This window comes from Melopsittacus undulatus, chromosome 1 (genome assembly GCF_012275295.1).
Source record: "Melopsittacus undulatus isolate bMelUnd1 chromosome 1, bMelUnd1.mat.Z, whole genome shotgun sequence".
Classification (NCBI taxonomy): Eukaryota; Metazoa; Chordata; class Aves; order Psittaciformes; family Psittaculidae; genus Melopsittacus; species Melopsittacus undulatus.
Genome location: NC_047527.1, coordinates 73,077,843 through 73,102,979, shown reverse-complemented (window position 1 = coordinate 73,102,979; position 25,137 = coordinate 73,077,843). Strand labels below are relative to the sequence as shown.

The 25,137-nt window shown below is 36.6% G+C and overlaps 1 protein-coding gene across 1 annotated transcript in view; it reads left to right on the top strand.

Annotated features, from left to right (window-relative positions):
• SEMA5A (semaphorin 5A) overlaps window positions 1-25,137 on the top strand; it is a 223,148-nt gene that overhangs the window by 26,780 nt on the left and 171,231 nt on the right. The window contains exon 3 of the mRNA XM_034062463.1: window positions 4,159-4,204. Coding sequence (XP_033918354.1) covers window positions 4,159-4,204 — 46 coding nt within the window. The remainder of the gene's footprint in view (window positions 1-4,158; window positions 4,205-25,137) is intronic.

Here is a 25,137-nt window from a genome sequence, read left to right as displayed (position 1 = left end):
AATATTTATCTGCGGGGATATGCTGTTTTCACATTCTTACATTTATCAGGAAGCCTCATTTCATTATTCTTTATTTGCTGAGACCTCTGTTTTCTGCAAAATGCAGACAAAAAATTTCTTCTTTTCACTATTGTGATTTGACCATTTTCATATAATTTTTTAACTAGACCACTTTGATTAGGTTTCTTTTATTTCCTATGTATTATCCTTAGCTTTTCCACATATTTTCCCTATTGTATCTTAATGTAACCAGATGAGTTTTCTGAATATTTTATTATTCATATTGATCATCTCTTTTTCTCCTATTGTTTTTTAAAATTATCGTTATTATTTTATTCTAAATCGCTGGGTTTACTATACTGCAGAACTAGAACTGGCTTTTATGCCCAGAACTTTCCCATCTTGAGCATGAAATCATGACTTTTTGCTTAATACTGGATTCTTACAGAGCTTGTACTTCTCATTTTCAGTCTTAATATTTTTTTCTTCCAATAAATTGACTAAAATTTTCTTCTTTCATGTGAAATAGTTTCTTGAAAAAGTGCACAGGAAGGAATCTTACTGGTTTATTTCCAGGAGATTTGGCAGGATGTCTGGTCATTCCTTGAGTTTTTGGGTTTGCTGCAGGCACTATTTATTAATTCAGGCTTTTAATTCCAGATACATATAATGGTTTGGGGTGAGAATTTTTGTTTGCTATCTTATGGGTTTTCAAAAGCTTATTTTATAGCACATTTTCCTAATTTTTCTGTGCCACCTTAAAGTCCTTTAATGTCTGTGTTTAATGCAACAGTATTTATTGGTGTTATTTTACAGTTTGCCATTTTACAAAAAAAGGGGTAAAGTGCTGGACTTAACAACCATTCCTAACATGCTGTACTTTTGAATATGCAGGAGTTTTCAACTGATTTTTGTCATCAACTTACTTAGTAACATACGGAAGGTTAGTTTTATACCTTCATCTGTAGTCATATTGAATGTATTCAAGTCAATAGATCAAAACACATTGTTTTGAAGGAGGTTACTGGAGCATGCTTTTTGTGATGCTTCATTCAGTTCTCACTGATACTAGTGGAAGTCTTTGCATTGGTTTGAGCATGCCATTAATTAACAAGTTTTAGTTATCATAGTTCAGCTAGAAAACTTGTTTATTGCTGTGAATATAAATCAAAATGCATATTGCCTGCTGACTATCAGAAGGAGGATAGGATGCTGCTCTTTCGTTAGTTGCGTTTTCTTCTCATTAGCATCCTTCTGTTTGCAAATTTGTGTAACATATTTTGCTTTCCTCTTTCATTAAGCACCAAATGGAAGCAAATTTACCAATTACCGCCAGTGTCAAATCAGTTTAATTCCAGCATGTAAAGCTATATTCTTCTTCCTTTTATTACCACTATATATGAACAACAGACAGGCCTACGTGCTAAGAGGTCTGTAGCTATGCTTCAGAAAGTATTTGGTCATTCTTATTTCACATCCTTTGTATGCCTTAAAGCATAAATGCACTAGAATAAAGCTAAATAGAGGTTGAAAAATGGCAGCCCAGGGCATTATCTCAATAACATACTGAAAAATATATTGTCACCTGTCTTGTGAGCAGCATGATGGAATGAAAATTCTCAGGTTGTTCGCTTCATCAGTGCATGTCACGAAAATTGGCAGTGATTTTTTTTCTTTGGACTGCCAGATTTATTAGTATCATATTCTGTGGGCGGAGGGGGGTTGGGGTTGGTGGTGGTTTGGTTTGTTTTTTTTTAGTGTCATGCATGGGGGTTTTTTTATTTATTTATTTTACTCATATATGTCCTTTCATAGTTCTGGCGTATTAAAGATTCATGCCTTAGAATGTTAAACTATTGCATTTGTAAAGCTAAATGTAGTTCTGCAAGTTTCACTGAAGTGGGCATATGCAGGTAGCAATAGCTCTGGTTGCTCTCTGAGGAGTAGTTTGCCACTTATTCTAGCATTATTTACGTAGTCGCGGTCACCCTGTGCTGTCCATTTGCCCAGTTTACCTCTGTGTTGCTAAGGTGTAATGTCTTGTTGTGTTTTTCGCATTGCTTTCCTTCTTATTCCATTTTCTTTCTGCTGGCTTATTTAAAAATAATATTTTAATGGGTTATTGGTAGCCACAGGAAGTTGAAAAGAGTTCAATAATCAGCTCTGGCTCTTGGCTCATTCACATGAATGTAGACATTTTAGTCTTCTTAACACTTAAAGGGTCAGTATTTCCAATTCCACAGTGGATGTATTAATGGGTAGAACTGCTGCGCTCTATTGCATAGGATTCAAGGAAATAAACCCACAAAACTTTTAGCCTCTGTTTTTATTTAGGCTGACACTGTGTTTAAATATTTATTAATTTAGAATTTTTACAGTTTGGGACAATAGCTTATTTTTTAATAGGCTGAAATTATGTAAGGGTGAAAGACCACAAGAAGACATGGCTTAAAATACCATGTCGGTGATAAATCTTCATTAGATTTCTCAAGATGAAATTGACATGACACTGTTGTTAAGTACTTACTTAAAGCTAGAAGTGTGAGACCACAGTATCCGCTCATTTATTCTACACTAGAGACTGCATTTATTTATAGAGTGTAATGGGATTTATTTGCCACTTCTCTGAGTCTGATACCACTAACTTAAGAAAGCAGTTTATACCTGCTGCAGATGCAGTTCTGTTTCTCTGGAAGAAAAAGATTGTTCTACTTCTGTAAGCGGAAAAAAAGTTGTAGATTTCTTTCAAGTTTGATATCTGGAGTGAAACAAGCACAATCGAGAATGGTTGATGGAACCTTATATGCAGTGAGTTGAGGAGCAAACTAAGTATTTATGTTCCCTCCCAAGGAAGGACATTTTGCAGTTACGAAGATATTTTTCGTCCTTACAGACAGAGTACAGATATGTTATACTGTGTGCATCACTTCTGATGTTCAGTGAAAGTCAAGTCAACTTGCATGTAACTTGTTGGTTAAGCTTAGTGTAATCTTTGTCCTGCAATGTACTGTTTTCTTTGTTTGCCCACTTCAGGTCTCTTAATGACTCAAAAGCAAGTATTTTTAGTTATTTCTTTGTGATTATTTATCTGTGCTAATAACAAATAGTCTGTCTTTATTTTACTTTCTCATGATTTCTTGCCCTTAATAGCCTGCCTCTTCTATTTTGAGTAACTCCCTTTAGCAATATTCCAAGGAAGAACTAGTGACCTAATTCCTGTACATCCACAATTTAAATAAAACATTTATGTACCAGAATCAATAAGTAAATACACGCAGTTGCATCCCACGCAACTGGCCATGATAGTGATTGTGTTTCCAAGATACGTGTTTTGAATTAGTTTTATTTTTTTAGACACAGTTGATTTTTGTTTCCCACCCTGTGAGATCATTTAAAGAAATTAATAGAGAACTATGGTTCTGACCATCACTTCCCCAGGTTTAAAGCAATGCCTTTGTGTCACTTCTCATTCATGGTTTACCTGCACTCCTCCCAAGTTCTGCAGGTGCAGCAATACTGCTGTAGAGAAAATCAAGAGTGAGAAAGCCTTTTGTAATAAAAGTATGGGCTTTTGAAAAATATGCTTGGCTTCTATTCAACTCCTGCTGTACATGGAAAAAAATCAGACTACGTATGACAGGACTTCAATCAGAATTGTGAAAACTGTGTCTTCTACAGACATTCCATCATACTGAAATCCTTTGCTTCAAACTTTACCCATCTGTGACTCAGCTAATTGAATAAGGTTTCCATCACCATGGAGAGAAATGGATGACTTCAATCTCCCTGTCCTCTTATTCTCATTTAGACATCTAACACTGGTCACACGAGTCTACCAAAGCACTGAGTTTTTCTTCCCAATGATTCTAAAGGAAGACTGGAGCAACAGCTCAGACATACATGTATGCAGTATAAATATCTCATTTATTCGTATCCAGCCAGTCTTTCAAGGTGAAAATCTGTTTTAGAAATTGCCTAAGTCCCTAGCCCAAAAGGCTGTATGTTAAGACAGTCCTGAAAGAGTTTAGAGTCCTACCAGTCACTTTTTAGTTTTTTCATGTCTTTTATATTTATTATGTTTTTATTTAAACACTAGTAACTTTTTTATTTATTTAAGCGCTAGTAACAATTCATTTTTATCTACTTTTTTTGTTCCAGAAACTACCTCTTCAGATTGCAGCTTGAGGATCTCTCTCTAATACAGGTATGTTTTATGTTTGTTCTCATAGTTCCTCTGCATGATGTAGGTAAGCAGATGTTTTAAAGATAATCAAAATATATATGAGCTTCATAACTACAGATAAGTATGCATCTGGTTTTGTCCTCTTTGCGGCTCCTTATTATATAAGTCATATTATCCATTTTAATTCCAGATTAGCCTTTGTCCCAGGCCGTACAGACCTGATGTTACTTTACTCTGCTATGATTTTGTTCAAGTGAATCTATAAAAATGGATGCTGGAAAGGAGGGTCATGTTCTCTTATAAAAATGTTCCTAGTTACTATTGTGCAGCTTCTGTATTCAGAATTTATTGTTATTATAGAAAAAAGAAATAAAAAATAATTATGCATAAAAAAATTTATGCTTACAGAAGTTAAATTGAACAAATGAAACAGCAAATTTTCAAGAAAGTAATACAGTGTGAACACAGGCATCAAAATCCCTATTTTGTAAATAAGACAGCTATGTATAGTTTAAGACTTGTTTAGAGCTTGGAGGATGAAACAAAGCCTTTTAGAGGCAGTTAGGCTTCATGGAAAGGTAAGTGAGAATCCCTGATGAATTTATTTTATCCTGAACTTCACCTGACTTCCATATGTCAGCAACCTCATCTTCTCTCAGTATTCTGAGTGGAGTTACTTGCTTAGGGTTTTCTGCTTCATTATTTTTAACCTTATAATTTCTAACCTTCGGCATTCTTCTGTTCTTGTCTTTAAGACAGTTTTAGTAAATGTAATTAAGTTGGATGACTTGCTAAGGTATGGAAATATAAAATTACAATGCAATAGAAATGTATGTTTTTTTCATAATCTTTTCATTTATGCAGTTTAAAATTAACTAGCTTTAGATTCAGGACTGTGCCTATTATTTCTTTAAGTAATGCTGTACAGTTGAATACTGAAAAGTAAAAAGCATTCAGGTTAAAGCTGTCTTTTTGATTTGTAGAACACCTTGTGTGTGCTTTAATTAGGCTTGCAGACTTCCTTTGCTCTCTGAGACTACCAGAAATAGGATCTGAGGTTGTCTTATAATTAACCAAAATTATGGTATTGATAAATATTCAGTTTTGTTGCTATTGCTTAAGGCTGTGAGGCACCAAGCACTTCTTATGTCCAGAATTCAGACTGCCCACTTCTACCTTATGTAACATATTCAATATTCTGGCAAATAATTTAGTCTTGAAGACTCTTTATTGCGAGGCTACTCCCAGAGGTCTCTGGTGATGTTGGTGCAGTTTATTCTGCTAAATCATAGATTGAAGTTCACAGCTGCCCTCTGTTAGCATAAGTATCAGTAGGCTGAATTCACTAATGAGGGAGAAATCTGTAGATTATAGAGGTTTATAATTGTGCTGCCTAACTCAAACAAATGCCCTCCCACCTCAGTCTGCCAAAAGTACAAAATGAGGACAGAAATCATACTGTTGATGTTGATACTAGGTTGCTAGGTTTTGGTCTTACGAATGTGCAGAACCCTTTACCATGTGTCAACTTGAGAAGACTGTTTAAAGTTTCTTATTCAGTCTTCAGTGCTGTAGCACCACTGTTTTGCCTTTGTATTTTTGAAACTCTTTCTATAGCTCTTTTGAGAGTTTATGCTTCTAAATCAAACCCCAAGTATGTATTTTGTGTTTCTTTTTCACCTGCATATCTTTATAACCCCTACCTACTCCCTCAGTATTTCAAGTTTTTTCCCTTTATTTTCAAACCTACCATTGTGACTTCTTCATATATGTCCTTCACAGATCTTATCTTCCTCTTCTTCCCCTCTATTTCCCTCTGGTTCTGTGAGATTGCCCCAGGGGAGCCTTTGTCCAAAAGATGTGTTTTCTTGGGTATGCCAGGATGTGGCAGTTATGGCAGCTCCAAATCAGCTGTGAGATGCCTGAAGCCTTTTTTTTTGATGCAAGTAAGCCAGGATGTAAGGTGGGTTATTTAGGACTCCCAGACTCATTCCACAACACACTTGGGTCGCCTTTTAATCTGGTGTGAAAGTATGAAATTGGGTCACTGATCTTACAGTCATAAAAGTAGGCTTGGTAATGTTCTCAAGAGGACCTTTAGCTCTCCCATCCTCTTCCCAGATACTCCAGGCCAAGATCAGAGGTGAGGTTTTTTTTTGCTGTTTTTACTGGCAGTTACTTGTCTGAAAACTTCTTACAGGTCTTTAGTCATAAAGATGCACAACTTTTTTCAGCCTGTGTTGGGAAATGTTAAACACACGAAGACGGTGAAAGTGCGAAAGCTCTGGTAATGAAAGAGTTGGTAACCATTCCTGTGGAAACTTGGAACTCAAATTTACCAGCTACCAACCTGAAACCTACCTAGAGCCAAAAGTGTGTTAACCAGATGATTCACTGAGGTTTACAGGCCTTTCGACAAGTTTTGTTGGAATGACAGAATGCTAATTGCAACCCAGTCATCCCGACATCTTATGCAGGGTTACCTCAGGTATAATTGAAGTAAACTTTGATTTCTGAAACTTTAGGACATGTGAAGTTTCTCTCATTCACATGTGGTGAAAGAAATATTTTGAATTAGAGGATATAAAGTTAATCAAGTAGGAATTAAAAATTACAGTATTTTAAAGCTCCAGATCTTTCAAACTTGAAACTCTATTATGGTTAAGGGAGGTAGAAACAAAAGTGAGAAACAAAGTATAAGTTATATTAAATCTTTGCAAAGCAGAATGATGGAATTTCACAGGAGAAATAAAGCATGCTGTGGTTTAACTCATTAATGCACTGTGTGCTAGGCAGATATTTGGGGTTTTTTTTGTGGAGGTACTGAACACTTTGACACTTTATGTAAGACAGAAGAACTTTTAGGATTATTTATTCTCTACACAGTTGCTGTCATAATACTGTAAAAACCCCAGTTTAATTCTTCTACTTATGCTGCTCACTTTGGTTTCTTTGCATGAATCAGCCTTTGTAAAAGAATGCATATGTTTCACAAGCTACAGAACTGTTTTCACCTCTGGAAGAAAAAGCACATGGTGAAGTGGTAGCTGTAAGAGACCTTCACTGTAGCACAATAACAATACAAAAGGTCTAGAAACAAGACAACCTACACACCTGTCATCTATTTTTGAAAATTGCTCAACCTTTAGCTTTGCAATTGTGTGTCTGAAGAAAGAGGAAAATTGCTGACTTCTTCATGCACAGCAAATGCTTCCAGCATAGAAGCAAAGATGATTGTTACAATTTGCATACTACTTTTCTACAGTTTCAGTTAGACTTTTATAACTGTTTGATATTTACATTGATGCTTTAAATTTCTGTTTTTTTCTCGTAGCACATTTCTATCTGGAAAATAAAGGGAATGCCTAAAACTCAATCTTGACCATTGATGCGTTTCAGTTATTTTTGTAAAAACAAGTTTCCTCATCTGTCATGCTTAAGTGTCTGTTGGGAGAAAACATTAGTTTGTTCACACACTGATATTATGAAGAAAAAGGCTTTATGTTGCATGTAACAAACTGGAACAGTAAGAGTCATTCAGGTATAGCAAAGGGATCTTGAAAATCTTTTGTTTAGAAATTTCTGTATATTTTTGAGAAGATATTTTATAAATAAAGCATTTGTTTGGAATGTTATCAGACACTGCAGTATTATCTGATACTGGCTTATTATAGGAAAGATCTTTAAAAAGGAATAAAGTAAAATAATGACTCCTTATTGGTAAACTTCTGCAGAAATTGTATTTGGGCAAAACATGTGTGTCCTGTTTTCTGCAAGTGTATAGATGGAAAACAGCTTTCGAAACACAAGATAACCTTCCTTTAAAAAACAACACAACAACAAAGCCACCAAAACCCAAAACCCACAAAAGCAGACAGCCATTTGAGATACAAGCTCTCACAAGAGAAATGCAGAACAGAGATTAAAGTATTAAAAGGGTACATTTCCATCAATTCAATGAAAGTTTATCCCTTGTAAAAGTGAGGGTTAGAGTGCTACTAGATTGCATCAGGCAGGAAGTGTGTCTAAGTGTGAGCTAGGCCTGTGCAGTGAGACATTGTTTGCCCATTGTTGGTACATCAAAGTTGTCATCCTACGTGTGATAGTTCTGTATTCTGTACTTTGTAGCATGGTGTTTGAGTAAGCAAGTTTCATATGGTAGTGTCTGTAGCAAACCAGTATTTGAAATGTCTCAGCAATTTCCTTTGTGTAGTAGAAAAAAGAGAATAAAGCCTTTTAAGCTCTTGCTGGTGAAGCCTAAGATTCAAATTGTTCAAAGTTGACTGCTGGAACAATGTGTGTATAGCGATTATGGATTAGGAAAGCAGCACTCATTGGACTGTTATTGTAGAAGGACAAATATTTTATTGCTCTTGCTACAGCGTAGGAGGCTCACAGACATAGAAGGCCTGACTCCGCATGGTTTTGTTTTGCAAGTTTTGCTATCGTTCACCTTAAGTAATAGTAGAATAATCCATAAAAGTATTGGCCAAGATGAAAGGTGAATTTCCTGAAAACTTGCTTATGTTCCTTAAAATATAAAAACAGAAAGCTAAATAGTAGTGTTTAAATTAATAGATTTGGTTTCAAATATATTTTTAGAAAAGATGATGTCTAGCCGATGTCAGGATTAATAGCAGGGCTTTGCCATCATGCAGAGAGAGAGAGAATGGCTCTCACAAGTACCTATTTTTACCTTCTTTCTTTTTTTTTTTTAATGTTTGCTGATATGTCTGTAAAGAGTGAAAGACTAATACATGCTGGCTTATAAAAATGTGCATGCCACAACTGCCATAAATGTTCTTACAAGCCAGCATGTATAAGCTTTTCACAAACCTGATAGAATGTATGCATTTTTTCTTTATCCATAAGATTAACTTTGCAAACTCAGATCATTAAAGCATTTAAAAGGCACATGCTCGAGTTTGTCTCTCTCGGTGAATCTTCTATCTATGCTATGAAACCTATTCTCAGAGATCTCTATTTGAGATGCCCAGATGGTTAAATACAAGCCTATTCCACCTGCTCCTGTAGTTACATAAATATCCTGAGATTTTATTCTCATGCTGAATCCGCACATCTTTCAGTTAGAACTACATATACCTCAGAGTCCATTTTTAAAGGCAATTTTAGCCCCTCGTTTACTGCAAAATTTAAATTGCATTCTTTGTGCAGGATGAGAAGATCGGAGGTTCTTTTTCATGTGTTTTATTCAACTCTAAGTTCTGGAATCTTGAGACTTTGGGGTTATATGTATATGGGTATGGGGGGTTACGCTCATTAAGGATATATTCAAAGAATTAAAGGCAAGATTGGATCTAGGAATTGTAAGGAAAAGGAGCTACTGTGGAAAATTGTTTGTGTGTTGAGAGTGTCAGGATTACCTGTTACATATGATAGTTCACTTTTATATGAGTCATGAATGGCTAGATACTATGCTAAATAATGAGTTAAGTAAATTATAATACTCTTTGAATATATAGTTTGTTTTTATCTTGGTTAAACAAAGAGGAAATCTGACTTTATGAATCAAATACTTACTGGGGTTGTAATCCCCTTTTGAAAATAAAAATGGCTTATTATTATAAAATGGGATCATATTGTCTTTTATGACAGACTTTCATGCTTTAGTTTGTCTTTTTAGCTAAGGTGATATTTGGTCCAGTCTAGAGAAAGTGATGTTTGAGTAGAGATGCAAATGAGTCAGGCTTTCTTTACGGCTTGTTTTTTGCGACAGTACTATGAACAAAATTCAAGCTTGTAAGAAGTCATCGTGTAGAATCAAATATATGTTGCTATTTTACAGGACCTGTAAAATACATTATTTCAGAGAAAAATGTAACAAAGCTAATATTTAATATTTTAATTTCCTTAATTTGTTGAGTTGCCAAATAAACAGAACCCTTTAAAAGGCAGCATAATGCTTTTTCTAAAACTTTCATTCACTGTATTTCAGTACATTTATTTTTTGTGATGTATGTTACTTACAGTCACTATTTATGGAATAGATGTCTGATTTGTGAAATACAGGAAGCAAACCTAATGATTTACCATTTTATTTTGGGGTGAAGCTACCTGTGCAAAAATGGAGAGCAAGAAAAACTTTCTCTGATTTCTTGAAGGCATAAACCAATCTAAGGATGTCAGTTTGTAACAGTTGTAGGTTGGCAATATAGAAATGAAAATCAGACTGAGATTAAACATTCTCTTTGGGTCCCTAAAGTATATGTGGTACCAAGCAAAAAAGTTAAACCCCTCTGTTGATTTCCCCTTTATACTTAGGGAGGAATACTCTTTATTTCCCTCACTCTTATTACAGATGTTTTTTTTTTTTCCCTTCTTTATGTAAAGGGAACCACCAAAACATAAATTCTATTTGGGCCCTTCACATTTTTATCTGGAATGTGTGAATGGAAAATGGATAAGCCATGTAGATAAGTTAGTGTTACCTTTGATGCTGTTCCAAGTTCCTCAAAAACTTTGAAGTGAAGGGAGCAACTAGTGGTCATACAACTTTTCCAAAGAAGACTGAGGTGAGCAAGTTGCCGAGTGAACAAAAGGTGATAGAGTAGGTGCAAACTTCTGCTTGGGTGCTAGGGGTGAGCAAAAGTTAAGGAGGCATTTGAGCTGTTAGCTTTTGTATAAGGAGGTGCTGAGAACAGAGTTAAAAAAAATAAGAAATAAATGACAAAGCACAGTACATCTGTATCATGGTTTAAGGAACCCAGAACAATCCACTTATCACAGTGCCAGTTCTATACAGTGCCTCTTTCTCTTTTTTATACCTTTCTGATGGCAGACTATTGGATTTTACTATACAGCAACTCCACAAATAATTACATTAGACAACTGTGAATTTAAAGAATAGTTAAGAAGTATTTGTGAAGCCAGAGCAAGTCCTTTGTGGCAGGTAGAGATGGACTTGGTGGCTGCTTTAATCCGTACCTAAATGACATCTTTTGCGTGCAGCTGAAAGGGGCTTCCTCAAGCCATATAAAACATGTCAGATCACAGAACTCCTGGTCTTCACTTTATGGTGTGTTTGTGGCAAAATCATTTACCAGCAGACAGTGCTTCATTTCTCTTAGAAAAAAAAAAAAAGCAAAATCTACTGAAACAGCTGGTGTTCGTAGATTCACCTGCATACTAACACAGAAGATGGCTGCTGTTCTGAAACCATCTGCAATCATATTTGGCCAAATACTGATTCACCCTTCATTCTGAATATTACAGCTACGCATGGGATTTTTCACCCTTATAGGTGTAGATGCATTTTGTTTCTATTTGTTTGAGGGTTTTGTGTGTATTACCTTCTGAGTTCATATACAGACCAGCATTATAAAACTGCATAGAGGGCATATGTGGCAGCCAAGTGGATTTATGACTCCTGCTCATCTCTGTTACTCATTTACACTTGGCTTCTACATAATTGGAAGGTTTTAGTCTCCAAAATATGCAATTGCCTACTCTTCAGTGCAGCTGAAATTTGTCACATAAACTTAGGAGTTTAAGTGAAGCAGAAGAATATTGACAAATTCACAGGTCTTTGATGCTGCTTTGGCTTATCAGTATGCATTAGTATTTTGGGAGATGGAGGAAAAGAGAAGAAAAAGAAAGCCAGGCAGAGATGTCATTTTTAATTTATTTGCTGTATCTGTCATTGTTTTGTGCCAGTACTGAAATATAAGTGCAAATGCACTTCTAGACAAATGAGTCTGAACACATCCATTTAGGTAGAGAAGTTAGCTTGTTTATTCCTGTTTTTCCTTTTGTACCTCTGCTTGTTAGACTGCATTTCTTGTATGTTTGCAGTAAATTTTGTTCTGGTTTCACAGTAAAGAAGAAAAATAGGTACTAAAGTTTTTCACTTCCATTGGAGTAAAGCTTCTCTTTTCTTGAGGTATTAAACTTTTGTGGGTTTTTTCTAATGTAAAGGGGAAGCCTAGATCACCTAATTATGTAATATAAATGCATTTGTTCTCATGAGAAATAGAGATGATCTCAAAAGGTATATGCATACATTTTACAGCAGATGTTCACGAAACAGCTGATGTGGATTTTATAGTGGTATAATTTAGCCTTTTCTGATAATTTTTGCCAGAACGTTTGGTGGTCAACAAGACTGCACTATATGCACTACAAGGAACTGTGGAAATGTCTTTTCCTAAGAAGGTGGTGCTCATGTTTACATTTTTACAAACATGAGTTTACCGATTCAGCTGCTTAAGAGTAATCACCAAGTAGCATCTGTTTGGAAAGAAATCAGGCTGCTGCTTTCTAAGTATCTGGACTGTATAGGACTGTGGCATACTTCAGCTAATTCTGGACTAAAGCAGTATTTTGTGACAACAGTGCAATACTTGTGGAGTGACACAGGCTCTCCTCTCTGTATGTAGCCTTTATACTGAGAACCTGTTATCAGGTTGTGCAGAAAATGAAAGCAAAAAATACTAATATATAGACTGAAGGCACATTGTCTTCATTCTTACAAGTAGTTGCTGATGAAGAGTTTCAGCTCTTTGACACCTAGATGCTGCAAGGCTGAGCAATTTAGTACAGAGATGGAATATGCAATATGCTTTGAAAGAGGTTATCTCTGTAATACAGAATCTGCAAACATGATTATCGATTTTTACTTACAGGCTCTGATATGGAACGTCATTGTTTGTTCTGGCCCATAATAACTAATCTGAGTTCAACCCCAGTTTGTACACCATGCATATTCGAAGAGTAGTCTTAAGGGCGTATCTTTAGTCACAGAGAGGATTGTGCTTTCTAGTGCTGCAGAAATTCATTTAGCAGTTCCACTGGGCTAATGGACGTAGATGCTTCTGGGTAGTTCTACATATAGGAGGTGAGTTCAGCTTACATCTGTATGTTAGCAGTCATCAGTACCTAGCTAAGGGCACTGTGTGGTCCATAGCGTCCCCTGCCATTGCATGTTGACCATGAAATTTAAAAAAACAACATTTAAACTGAGAATAAGAGAAGATGGTGGAGCAGTCTTATGTCCACTTGCCACATAAAAATTTAAGATACTGTCCTGATTTGCTGCCAGGGGCATATGGAGGAGTAGGCAAGAGGCTGCATGGTGCTTACTGCTGGCTGGGCTTAAGTCATGACAGATATATATCTCAACACTGAGCTCTAAGGAGCCTGTGACACAGTGCTCTTAAAGGATGCACCCAGCTGCTGAACTGTGGGAAGAACTGTCTGTTTCCATAAGGCAAAAAGTTTTGCTTCCTTCATCCCTAAGGAAGAGGTGGAAAGTTTTGCAAGGTCAGGAGACTAGTGATTTTGCTGCTGTGATTAAGGAAAAACAGGATTCAGGGAAACAAAGCAGCAGTGCTGGGAGTGGTAAATATAGACAATTGTTGCTATAACCTAAAGAAAGTGATGAGTGGCATTCTACTTTAGAGGACTAAAGTTATTTTGAATTTTCTTCTGATAGGTTTATCTAATCTTTTAAGACAACTTTTTCCTTCATTTTGCCTATCCTCATTTTGCTACTGCCTTTTCCCTCCCCTGTTTTTAGTAGATGTTCTCTTCTTTTTTGACATGTATTGTTTTACCCATCCCAGATTGTACAATATGATGCTTCTGTTGTCAAGTCTGGGAGTGATAAATCATGTCAAACTATGGAAATAAATGTATTTATTAAAATTGAAAACTAGATGTGTTTTGGAATATCTGCTGTTAGACATATATATGAGATTTCTGTATAAAATTTTTGATTCAGCTGCTATTTTGGATTTATTTGAAGAATAAGTGACAGGCAAGGTAGACAGCTGCTTAATTTCCTCCATCTCCAACGCAGCTATACCAAAAGCCCTTGAAATACCTTCTCCTGGCACGCATAGAGCCTCTTGGCCAGTCACAATGAGGTGCTTTACCACCAGTGCAGTCAGCTGTTGGGATCCCCATGTTCTCCAGAAATACAAATGGGTTCTGTCCCTTGATAGCTTGATGGCATTAACATGCACTGTGCACTGTTGCCTACTAGAGCCTTATACTCTGGTGGGACTGATGTGCCAGGCCATGTGATCCACATATTCCAGTAAAACAGGTTGTCCCTAGCATCGATGACACAGGCAAACTGAAAACTGATGTCATAAACCGCTACATTCGTTCTCTTGGTTGCTTTATGGTAAGATTATGACCTTTAGAGGGCAATTCGATAAATTGAGCATTTGGGAAGTATTCTTGGTCTGTGGGGTCTAGACCTGCCTGTTCCTTTGCAGTATTTCTAGGTGACTGACATCAGAATGGAACTTGGAGTCTGAAGTTATGTGCTTATGCTCTCTGTCAAGAGCACGAGGCTAACTAAATACTCAAGAAGAGGTTCTGCTGACATCTGGGTTCTGGGCTATGTAATCCCACTGAGAAGAAATGCTGAGAGCACAGGGAAGCATAAACCCTTTTCTTGAGTTAGGCATCTGTATGTAATTTGACAATAGCGATTATTTTTTCTCTGTCACCCATGTATGGCAGGCTTCTATTGTGAATATATTGCGTGCAAAATGTATGTTAAGCTATTTCTGTCATAGCTTCTAAACTGAAATATCAGTATGAAGACTGTTTGACTGCTATTGTGCATTCTTAAGCAAGGCTTCATTGCTATCTATTATAGAATTAACCTGTCTTCTCTAGACAGAACTTCTGGATTTCACATTTTGTTTGGTGCCTGGCAAATACCAAAAGAAAAAGGAATAGATCATTACAAAGTTATGAGAAATGAGAAACTGTAGGGTCTTTACTTGGGCCTATTCATTTATATTGAGATATTCTTGGTAATTTATCCTGATACAAATGATGACAACAATGTGGTTCAAAGAAAACAAATAGATTAATAGAAAAGGAGTTTGATTAGAGGTCAATATTTATACCTGCAGTTGTATACATATTCAGTTTTGAAAATAAGTTCCTTGATGAAAACCTCTTAGTCTTTTTCCCAGGCTGTAGCTACTGTTTTAGTACTCAAAAATAGCCCCAAAGCTGCTAGTGTTTTGGTTTAGGTTTTAAATTGACAGATTCAGTTAGGTTTATTAAAAGGCAAATGAAAGTCCTGAGAAAATCTTATAATTCCATATTTATGTGGGTAGCCAGAATAAAGCACCATTACAGGAATCAGTTGTAGGAATAATCAGTATCTGGGACAGAAGAAAAATGAAATTTATGTTAATTGTTAGTTAACAACTTAATTGTCGCATTGACCACTTCTGTGGTATGTAATTTGGTTTCTTAATTCTTTAGTCTCTAAATGAAACCTAAGGTGAGTATGATTTTCCAGAATTTTGACATCATCTTACATTTTTATGACTTTACGAGCTTTTAAAGTGAACATTTTGAATTAAATGCTGTGTTTGGTACCTGCACTTAACATAGGTTTCTGTTACTTATATTTAAACATGAATGAAAGAAGGTACTCATTCTGAAGCCACAGTAGAAGGTAAATACAGTAGCTGACCAGAATCTGTATGTGTCATTACTTTTAGGATATCTGTCAGTTGAAATCCTGTTTGCAAGGGTTATAGCCTTAGGCCTATAACCTTTAAGTCTTTGCCTGGATATTTTGATAGCTCTCAGCAACAGTTCTGTCTCCTTATGCTCATCTCATGAAGCTGAAATGAGGACAGGTCAAACTGTCTGTACTTTTTTTCCCCACCCTGTTACTGTGAGATGAAACCAAGATCTAGTGAGAAGAGAGGCTTTGTGGGAAGTGGAACTGCATGAATGGGCAGATTTTGACACACATTTTAATTTCCACTGATGATAGGAAAGCTTTCTCAGTGAAACCTTCTAGCTCCTAGATGCATGGTTATTTTTGTTACTCTGGAAGAGTTTTTCATGCTCTTTTGTCTGAGTACCTTGGCAATTAACAAAAAAAGAGGGGGAAAAAATCTGAATTAAGTTTTATGCTGTCAAAGCCACAAAAAAACTTTTGCAGTGGCATTTTTTCTTACTTTAATTATGCTAGGATTTGTTAATGAAGCTTTAATAATATACCAGGACAGGTCTGAAGAAACAATAATGCTGTAAGTTCATAAAAGATCAAAAATATGCCATCGTATATTTACAAGGACCGCTCTAGGCATGATTGCAGAGTCTTTTCTCACATGGCTGTCAGTAATGTTACTTGTAGAATATTATGCTACTCAGCATGAGAAAATAAAGCTGAATGAGTTGTACTTAAAAAAACCCTGCATATGCATTGACAAATAAAAGCTGAGTGGAGATTTTCACATGCTGATGTGTATATAGACAAAATCCTCTATAAGATTACTTTTTATTTTTTTAAACATAATATGGTCCATACTGACAAACAAGAAACGAAGCAAAGGCATCAGGAGACCTGCATAGATGTATAAGGAGCTCCCAACTAAATTCAAACATAAAAATGAAGTATTCAAGTCATGGAAGCATGAACAGCTGACCAAGGCCAAGCAGGCCTGATTGGTATGAAGAAATCCAAAGTGCACATGTAGCTGGACCTGGTGAGCAATAGGGAAAGCAAAAAGAACATTATTTTTGAATACATTAATTGGATAAGAGCCAACTACTGTTCATGGTACTCTTTAAGTTATATTCAAGTTATACACTCTTGTAATCCTCCAGCTATCTGGTAAAGGAGGCTGTGAAGGAAAGTTGAAACTTGGGAACTGATGCAGGAAAATTCATGTCCAAATAATCTACAAAAGAGGCTTGCTGTGTAAACCAAGAATATTATTTCATTAGAATTTGTAGTTTCATTGATTTTTCTGCTTCATATCAGCTATGTCACACAAAAAGGAAGAACTGCTTTCATTTTAATTGGAGAGGAAAAAAAAGTTATTCTTATTTCTGTAAAATTACATAGAAAAATGTATGAAGTTATTCATTGTACAATTGCATTTTAATGTAGGTGCACATTAACATAAGGGAATAAAGAATGCTAAATCTACTCAGACAAATGTTGAAGAAATATTTGTGTCGTTGTCACCAAATTTGTGAAAACTTCATTAACATCTGCGATCAAATAATGGGTAGTGTGATGAAAACCTGTTTTCCAGAAGGGCTATTCTCACTGAGACTTGCAGGCTGCAGAGATGAACAACAAGACAGAATGGAACAGAGGAAAAGAATTAATCACTCTGAATCCAATCAGACTGAGGCACTGTAAATGCATTTTAGAGCGGATGCGACATAAAAAACTCATGGACAGACTGGTGCTATGGAAAGCCTGTCTCTGCCAATCACCCTTGTGTATTGGGAAAGAAAACACATCTTTTATCCTGAGAACAGTCATGCTAGGGGGAACGCACCTTGCAGATGGAGTCAGGGAGATTGGAGAAGGAAAAGTTCATTGTTTACTGCAAGAAGTAAGTAAAAATGTATTATTTGTTTTTATCTGTGAAGAAGTAATATTTACCAGACTTTTCCAGAACAGCAGGTGTATGTACAGTGCAGAACAGAACAGAAAGGGTTTTGAAGCTCTTACTGGGAGAACCAGCCATGCATAAACTCCCCACTGCTTCTAAATAGCCAGCTGAAGGAAAAGTACCAGAAAGCTAGAGGTAACTTTTTCCAGAAAATGCTCAAATTGAATCTGGTTTATGTAGTGAATCAGAGTCAAGGAGATGAAAGAGCTTTAGTCAGTGTAGGCCAGAAAATGGAGTTCTGGAACATAAAATCTGGGGAGAAAAGAGGATTAAAACCAGTAGTTTCTTCATGAACAACTGGTCTAGCTGGTTACATTGCACGAAATGCAGCCTGTTAAAAATGGCCACGAAATGGTCAGAAAACTAAATTATCTCTGGAAGCCAGCCCACATAAAAAAAGGCGAGAGACAAAACCTGTCCAGTCACTATGGCAGAGAAGACTCAGAGGGTGTTGGAGACAGTATTAAACGTATGATGAGCAGACTGAAGGAGAAAGGCTAATGCTGTGTTTACCAGGCTGAGATGCATAATTTTGAGCCAAAATTCTTACAGAACAGGTGGTTGAGACTCTCCAGATGCACATCTTTACAAAGATCTGTAAATGGCTGTGCAGATCCTGGGTGTAGTCGCTCAAGTTTCCTGGCTGAAATACAGTCTGCTGAGAGCTGAGCAAAGCCCAGGGACTGTCTGAAGTTATTTACAAGTCCTAAATCTGAAGTCAGGGCAGCATGTTGTACATTGCATCTGGGATCACACAGCCCGGAACTATCACTCTGTTCCCTGTAGCTGGCCTCTCAAATGATGTAAGGCTGTTGCAGCCAGTGAAATGGAGTATTTAAATAAAAATAGTACCAAAAGTAGGGAACTGAAAACTGAAACAAAGAGCATCTGAATCAAGTGATTCCCAGATTGTTCCTATGGGGAAACCACTGATTTTCTCATGTATAATAGACTTAGTACATCTGATAAGCTTACCTGCTCTTCTTTGGCAGGGCAGGATGTGGCAGAAATTTATCAAACCCCATTTTTAGAAGTGTTAAATGCATCTAAATTGGAACTCACTTTGGGGCCATCACAACCTCAAAGCAAAATTTAACTAAAATAAAATGTAATGAAGGTAAGTTGGAAGGCTACCCTGTAACAGTCTCAGTCACAGAAATTCTGTTGTTATTCTGAGATAAAACACGGTAGAGAGGGCCAGTGAAATATATACTACATAGACTACTTGAAGAGTTTACCTAATTTTCTGTCGAACGCAGAGGTAATTTGTCATATCTCTGATAAACATTTCTGATTGTCTGTGTGAAGTGAAACATATAGAAGAAAACAAGAACTGGAAAGTGAAACAGAGTTAATAGTCTAGCAGCTAGCATCTGGCTCCTGGTTTTATTTGTCATCTGATTCACAGCATGGATTTGTACCTGTCTCTTCTGTAGCTTAACTGAGTTTTGTAAGCAGTAGAATACAGAAGACTCTTTGGTTTTTCTCCTTTTTGCAGACACTTAATTCAAGCTCTGAGATGCTTTTCTAGTAAAGTGGTAGGGAAACTTGGAAAAGTGTTGAGAATGGTGATGCTGGGTGGATGTTTCTGCAGCCACAGGCCAGTGTGCTGCTAGTGCTCGTAGTGGTTGTTATGCTGACATTCATGTGATATAGCTGAAGTTTTGTAACTCTTCATATCTCGCAGTTTATGTCTGTTTTGGAAGACTGACAGATGAATGGGTGAGTGGATTTGAATAATGCTGCTCTGGTACCCCTGCAGTTCAACATAGATCCTGCTAGAAGCACCATAGTGGTTGTGCATCCATGTGGCATACTGGGGATGCATTAATCTGTCTAGTGCCTGGATTGGTGACAGTATTAGCTGTAGTAGCATGGACTTCTACACTGACTGTGCACCAGACTTACTAATATCATGGGACTGGAGTAGCAGATGTTTGTGTTAATTAAAGCATGTTGAGATATCCTTTATCTCACCTGTCTGTGGTTTAGACATCATTCTAAAATGCCTGTTGAACAGACAGTGTAATTACTGTGTGGAAGTTTATAAATACTGTAATTACTGATCCTGATGTTAATGCACTGTTATGATAACCATGGGGATGCTGGTTGAGTCCCTATTCCTACTGGAATTTGTGTTTCCAGAAGAGGAGGACAAAGACAAATTCTGCAACATAGGCACCAGAGCAGTCATACCATGTCTGGTATACTTCACATAAAAAAAAAAAAAAAGTAGTAAAAGAAGTATCTAAATCTACTTTTTCTTCTCTTGAAAGCAAATAGGCTGTTAGAGGTTCCTGCAAGTCAGCAAGTTTTACATTAGTGAATTGTCTTTCTTTGGGTTTGGGGATTGGGTTTTTTGTGGTTTTGTTGTTGGTTTTGGTGGTTTTTTTTTTGTATTTGTCATTTGCTTAATTAGCAGAGACCTCTGTTTCTTGCCTGAGATGATTCAGAGTGTTTAATACTTCAGGGCAGTGGAAATCAAGGCTCTCACAGAGAAAAATGTTTGGTTTCTCATATAAGTTCTGCTGCTGTTGCTGTCATTGCTGACAGAACACTTGGGCTGGAAGAATAAGCTTCTCCTTGAAGAAATTACTTGGACAATGGTAGTGTGCTTCTGTTTGTCTTCCATGTGTGCATTATGCGGTGCAACAGCTCTGATAAAGTCTTGTAACGAAAAACAAACAAAAATGCCACCCTTACAGACTCCATTTATGATAGGATATATTCTTCCCTTCCCATCTCTTGTTGCTAGTACCAGCAGTCTATCATGTTGAATTGCATATTTGGTAATACTCAACGAATCCTTAAAATAGCTTATAAAAATGAGCTGACTGATTGGAAATTTGATGAATAATCCTTTTGGTAGACAAAGAGAAAGAGCTGAGGTTGCTCTTTCATGGTGGTGTCAACTCTGCAGGACTGTCTGGTGTAATAAGAATGGAAAACATTAGTTTTGGAGAACAGATGGGGGTCTGAATGCACACAAGCAATTGATTTATGAACAGATTAACACTGGGGGTAGGTTGCTGCTTTTAATAGGCATAGCTAGTTATGTTTTGAAAAGCTTTAGTACCTACCTAATGACTAGAAGAAATTTTTAGCACTTTTTCTTCTTTCAAGAGGCTTTTTGCATTATTTTACAGTGCTTGAGGATCAATACTTATATGAATGGAAGGTTTTCATATGTCTCACTGGATAGCTATTACTTTTCAGAAGAAAAGGCATATAATATTGTTGAGATGGTAGCATCCCACACACATAAATCAGTGGCCACCCTAAATGTTTCCTGTCTGTACAAATTCTATGTCTATTTTAGAGTATTTGTTTTTTTTTCAGGTAGAAAGCATGAGACTTCTGGAAAGCTTATCGCCCCTGATGGTTGTTTTTGTTATCATGTAGTCTTATGCAAGGAATTTTAACAATATTGCTATCCTGGCTCCAAAAGCTTAAAATAACAATAATAATAATTACTGCTATTGCAAAAACACCCAAAACCAAAACCCAACAAAACAACCAAAAACAAAAAAAGAGGGGTTGGGGGGCTTAAAAACCCTACAGTATTTCTTCTTGAAATTTTCTCCCTCTCTCCAGAACCGTTCTTGGCTTCCACATGTTCTTATAAGACTGAGTTATTAGTTCAGTTCTAGTCTTGCCATTTTAAACTCTGAGATCATAGTCAGGAATTCAGGCAAGCACAGAGGATATTTGTTCTGGGCTTAGAAGGCAGAGATCTCAGAATATTTAACTCTTAAATAGACAAGGGAAAATATAATACTGAGAAAAAGCTTGCCTGTTACTTACTGTACTGGTCGTAGTCAAGGCTCTGTGATAGGACATATCCAGGAAGAGATAAAGAGTTCTGTTGTTGTGAACAGAAGTGATAACATACTCCAAAGAGGAGCATCAAGTGTATTTTATACATGAAAGAGGAAAGCGTTAAAAAAATTAAGGAAGAGGAGAGCAGACAGATTACATTAGAAGTAGCTGGCGAGAAACTACTATGGAAGAACTACATCAAATGTGAAAAGGACTCTACCATTTTATTGACTTATGTTAAAAACAAGTTGTGAAAATAGAATTTTTGTTTATGGAACTTTCTGAAGTGAACAGAATGAAAAATATATGCAAAATTCTTATTGGTGTTATTTAATGACAAACAGGGCCGTGTCCTTAGAATTTGTGTAAAGTACAAGCAGGATGAGGATAGAGAAGAGAATTATGATTGTACTGATGAGGTGATAATGTCGGAAGTCCATTCGCCATGGAAAAATGTGTCTTACTGTAAACTCCTTGTGTGTTTGTACCTCCTGTAAATTCATTATGCATATAGCATGCATAAGTGGGAGGGACCCCAGGCAGAAGGTGGAACTAGGTGCCAGAAACTGCATTAAATTTGTCAACCTTTGCCTCCTTTCTGTTTGTAGGGGAAATGGAAAATTAGGGGGGAAAAGTACAAAGCTTGTGTTAAATACTTATGCCTGAATTTACATTCTAATTCAGTAATCCAGTCAACTGAGCAATTTAAAACCAAGACAAAATACAAACTTGACATTTAAAACCTGTTTTCACAAAAAAGCTGTATTAAATGATAAAAATAATCTTGTAGGACTTCTCAGCACAGATTTATATCAAGCTTCACAGCAAAGAAATCAACATAGATGCTATTTGTCTATTTCTAACATTATCCTCTATGTAGTTCAGGACTGATTATTTTTGTTCAATATTCAAAATTTCTAATGTTAAAGAAAATTCTATACAAGAAACTCTCTTTCATCGGTTGAAGAATATCCAGTGTCTTCATATACCTGGACTGAATGTCTCACGTCACAGTAAGATCTTTCCAGTTTTTGACAGTATGCAGAAGTTGAAACCATCAGTGAGAAGGAGATTACATGGACAGAGCATTAAGTCCAGTTCTTAGCAAGAAATATGAGTACAGTGGGTGTTCTGTGGTGTATATCAATATCAGCAAACTTTCCATAGATGTCCATAGATCTAGGTGATACTGTTTGCTAAATGTCTATCCTCACTTCCTCAACTTTAGGTGTGTACAGGATACCTGTAGAAAGGCACTCATTATTGTTTCAAGGTTGCTTATGAAATCTTTCTGCTCTAGTTCTAGATCATTTATTTTATAGAATGATAGCATACAAGTGCATCAAGCTGCATTATCAGCTGCACCTCTTATAACAAGGTCTTTACGATACACTGTTCAGACAGCTTCGTTTCAAGTTTAAATTCTGAAGGTTTGAATCACAAAATGTTATGTCCCATGTACCTTTTAGAGTTCAATAAATGAATAATTTATGGCTCCCTAAATGTTAGTTAGAAATTCTCTCTTCTCCTATTTGAAAACTGTAATACCCTGACAGTGTGGATGGTTAAAGATTAGAGGGATGTTGATGATAGTCCTCAAATGTTAAACTTTTTATTCAACAGCTGGATGGCCTGTAGGAGCTTGCCACATGCCACTGCCTTCTCTTCTTTCCTCTGTTCATTAAAATAATTTGCAATATATGAAAGTTTAACTTGAAGACATAAAAGTGTACTGATCTTTTTCAAGCTTCAGTCTTTCATTATATATACTGAAGGTTTAAGCATGTAATCCTGACTAGGGCAAAATTTAGATTTATGTCAAAAGAGGCTTTAAAGCTGACACATCAAGAAGTCTGGCTACTCTTCTGCCAGAGGGGCATATAGAGAACAGCCTTCTATTGAATGTCTTTGCCTTATCATTTGGTATTTCCAGATTCATAGACAGAATCATAAATCCATCGTTAGACACCGAAGAAATAGTCCTCAAAATGCTGACTACATAGTTATTTTCTGTTACAAGCAGTAGGACTTGCAAGGCATGATGTATTTATTTTAAAGTAAATTTAATTACTTAAATACAGAGTCTTCTTGCTCAGGGATAGATTTGCTGTGGATACTGGCAGAGAGAAAGGATGTGTAGAAGTAGTTTTTCTTTATCTCCATCCCTCTTACCTGCAAGTAGAGACTGCATCCATCCAAAGAGTAGTTCCCTAATTTTGAGTGTCTGAGCCTTATATTTTCTTCAGGTCCAATAGCTTTTTTTAAAGGATCACCAAATGTTTTCAAATTATAAGTAAATAAAACTCCTAATTTGTGATGAGAATGATGGTAGTGTCAGTTTAACAGATCCTCAAGTGGCCAAGCTGTTTAGGTTGACAGTGCGATCTGATTTAACTGGGGATGTCAGCTTTCCTACGCATCCTCTTTTGCTTCATTTGTGGCTGAGCATTGCCTTCCTCTACCACGCACCACTCTTACTTTTCTGGTCTATAAGGAAAAGGTGAATGTTTTTAGGCCATTTTGGTTCACTGTAACCAGCTCACTGTAGGACCATGCAAATGTGATGGCACAGAAGAGGAGGCAGGAATTTGTGGCCAGGAGCAAGATCAATTTGGGAGGTGAAGTAGAGCACTGAAAGGACTCACTGGGATTGCCTGAAGGGGTCATGGAACTGCAGCATTCTCATTTTACAGCAAAACTGAGAACAAAGGGGGGAATCTTCAAATCACCAGTCTGTTACTAGATGCATGCACCAAGGTTGCAGGATTGCCTGGGAAGCTATCACCAGGTAGATTCTGTGCATGTCAGCTCCCTCCCATCCTGGAAATAGCAGCCACATTTTACCCTAAGGTTTCCTTAGTGTTACAACTCTGGGGAACTGGGAAGAGGTCGTCTCTAATTTCCTCCATTTTCCCACACTAGACGTGAACTCATCCTCTCAAAAAATCCCTGTTTCTTGTTTTTACTAATCTTTTTTGGTATTTGTTTCTGTGTATTGAGAAGAGGAAGGAGATAGAGCTGTGATGTATTTATTGAGTAGTAGGTAAAAATGCAATGGTTGTGAGTGTGCATGCTGTTAAAGAAGACCAACAAAACAAAATTTCCAGAAGAATCCAAAACCTCTTAGGAACATTTAGTATTTTGAATTGATGGGTGCGTCAGTTTGGAAAGTAGTAGCATGGCAGAGCTCCCCAGCCTTTCAGCTGCTCTATTCAGCTGATGCTAGAGATTACAGCACAGCCTGAAAAGGCCAAAAACTCAGATGGTTTAGAGCTTGAGGGATAATAAATACAATATCATTGTTTTTCTTTACTTACAAGATTCCAAGCTCCTACTATCACTTTTCCTCATAAACTGTTATCTTCTTGAAGGCATTTTTGCCTTTGCCGTTTTGTATAATCCATGTCTCTGGATGCAGCTGAACTGAAAAATTAAACTAAAATACCTAGTTTCCTTTCAAACAGAGTAACTTACTTAGGTTGAAAATCTATTCTGCCAGTTTATAAATACCTGTTTTCCTTGTCTTCCTTCAGCCTGGAGTTTGTAAACTACCCTTGGAAGTTTCAGAATTTAATTTCTTTGAGGTATCTTGCTCTCCCAAGAATGTAGAATTGAGATAAGGAAATAAAAAACGGTCAGAAAGCAAAACCAACTCCAAATAAAGCTCCTAGGCACAGTAGAGGAAAAATCCCTCTTAGGAAGCTGATGATGTTGGGC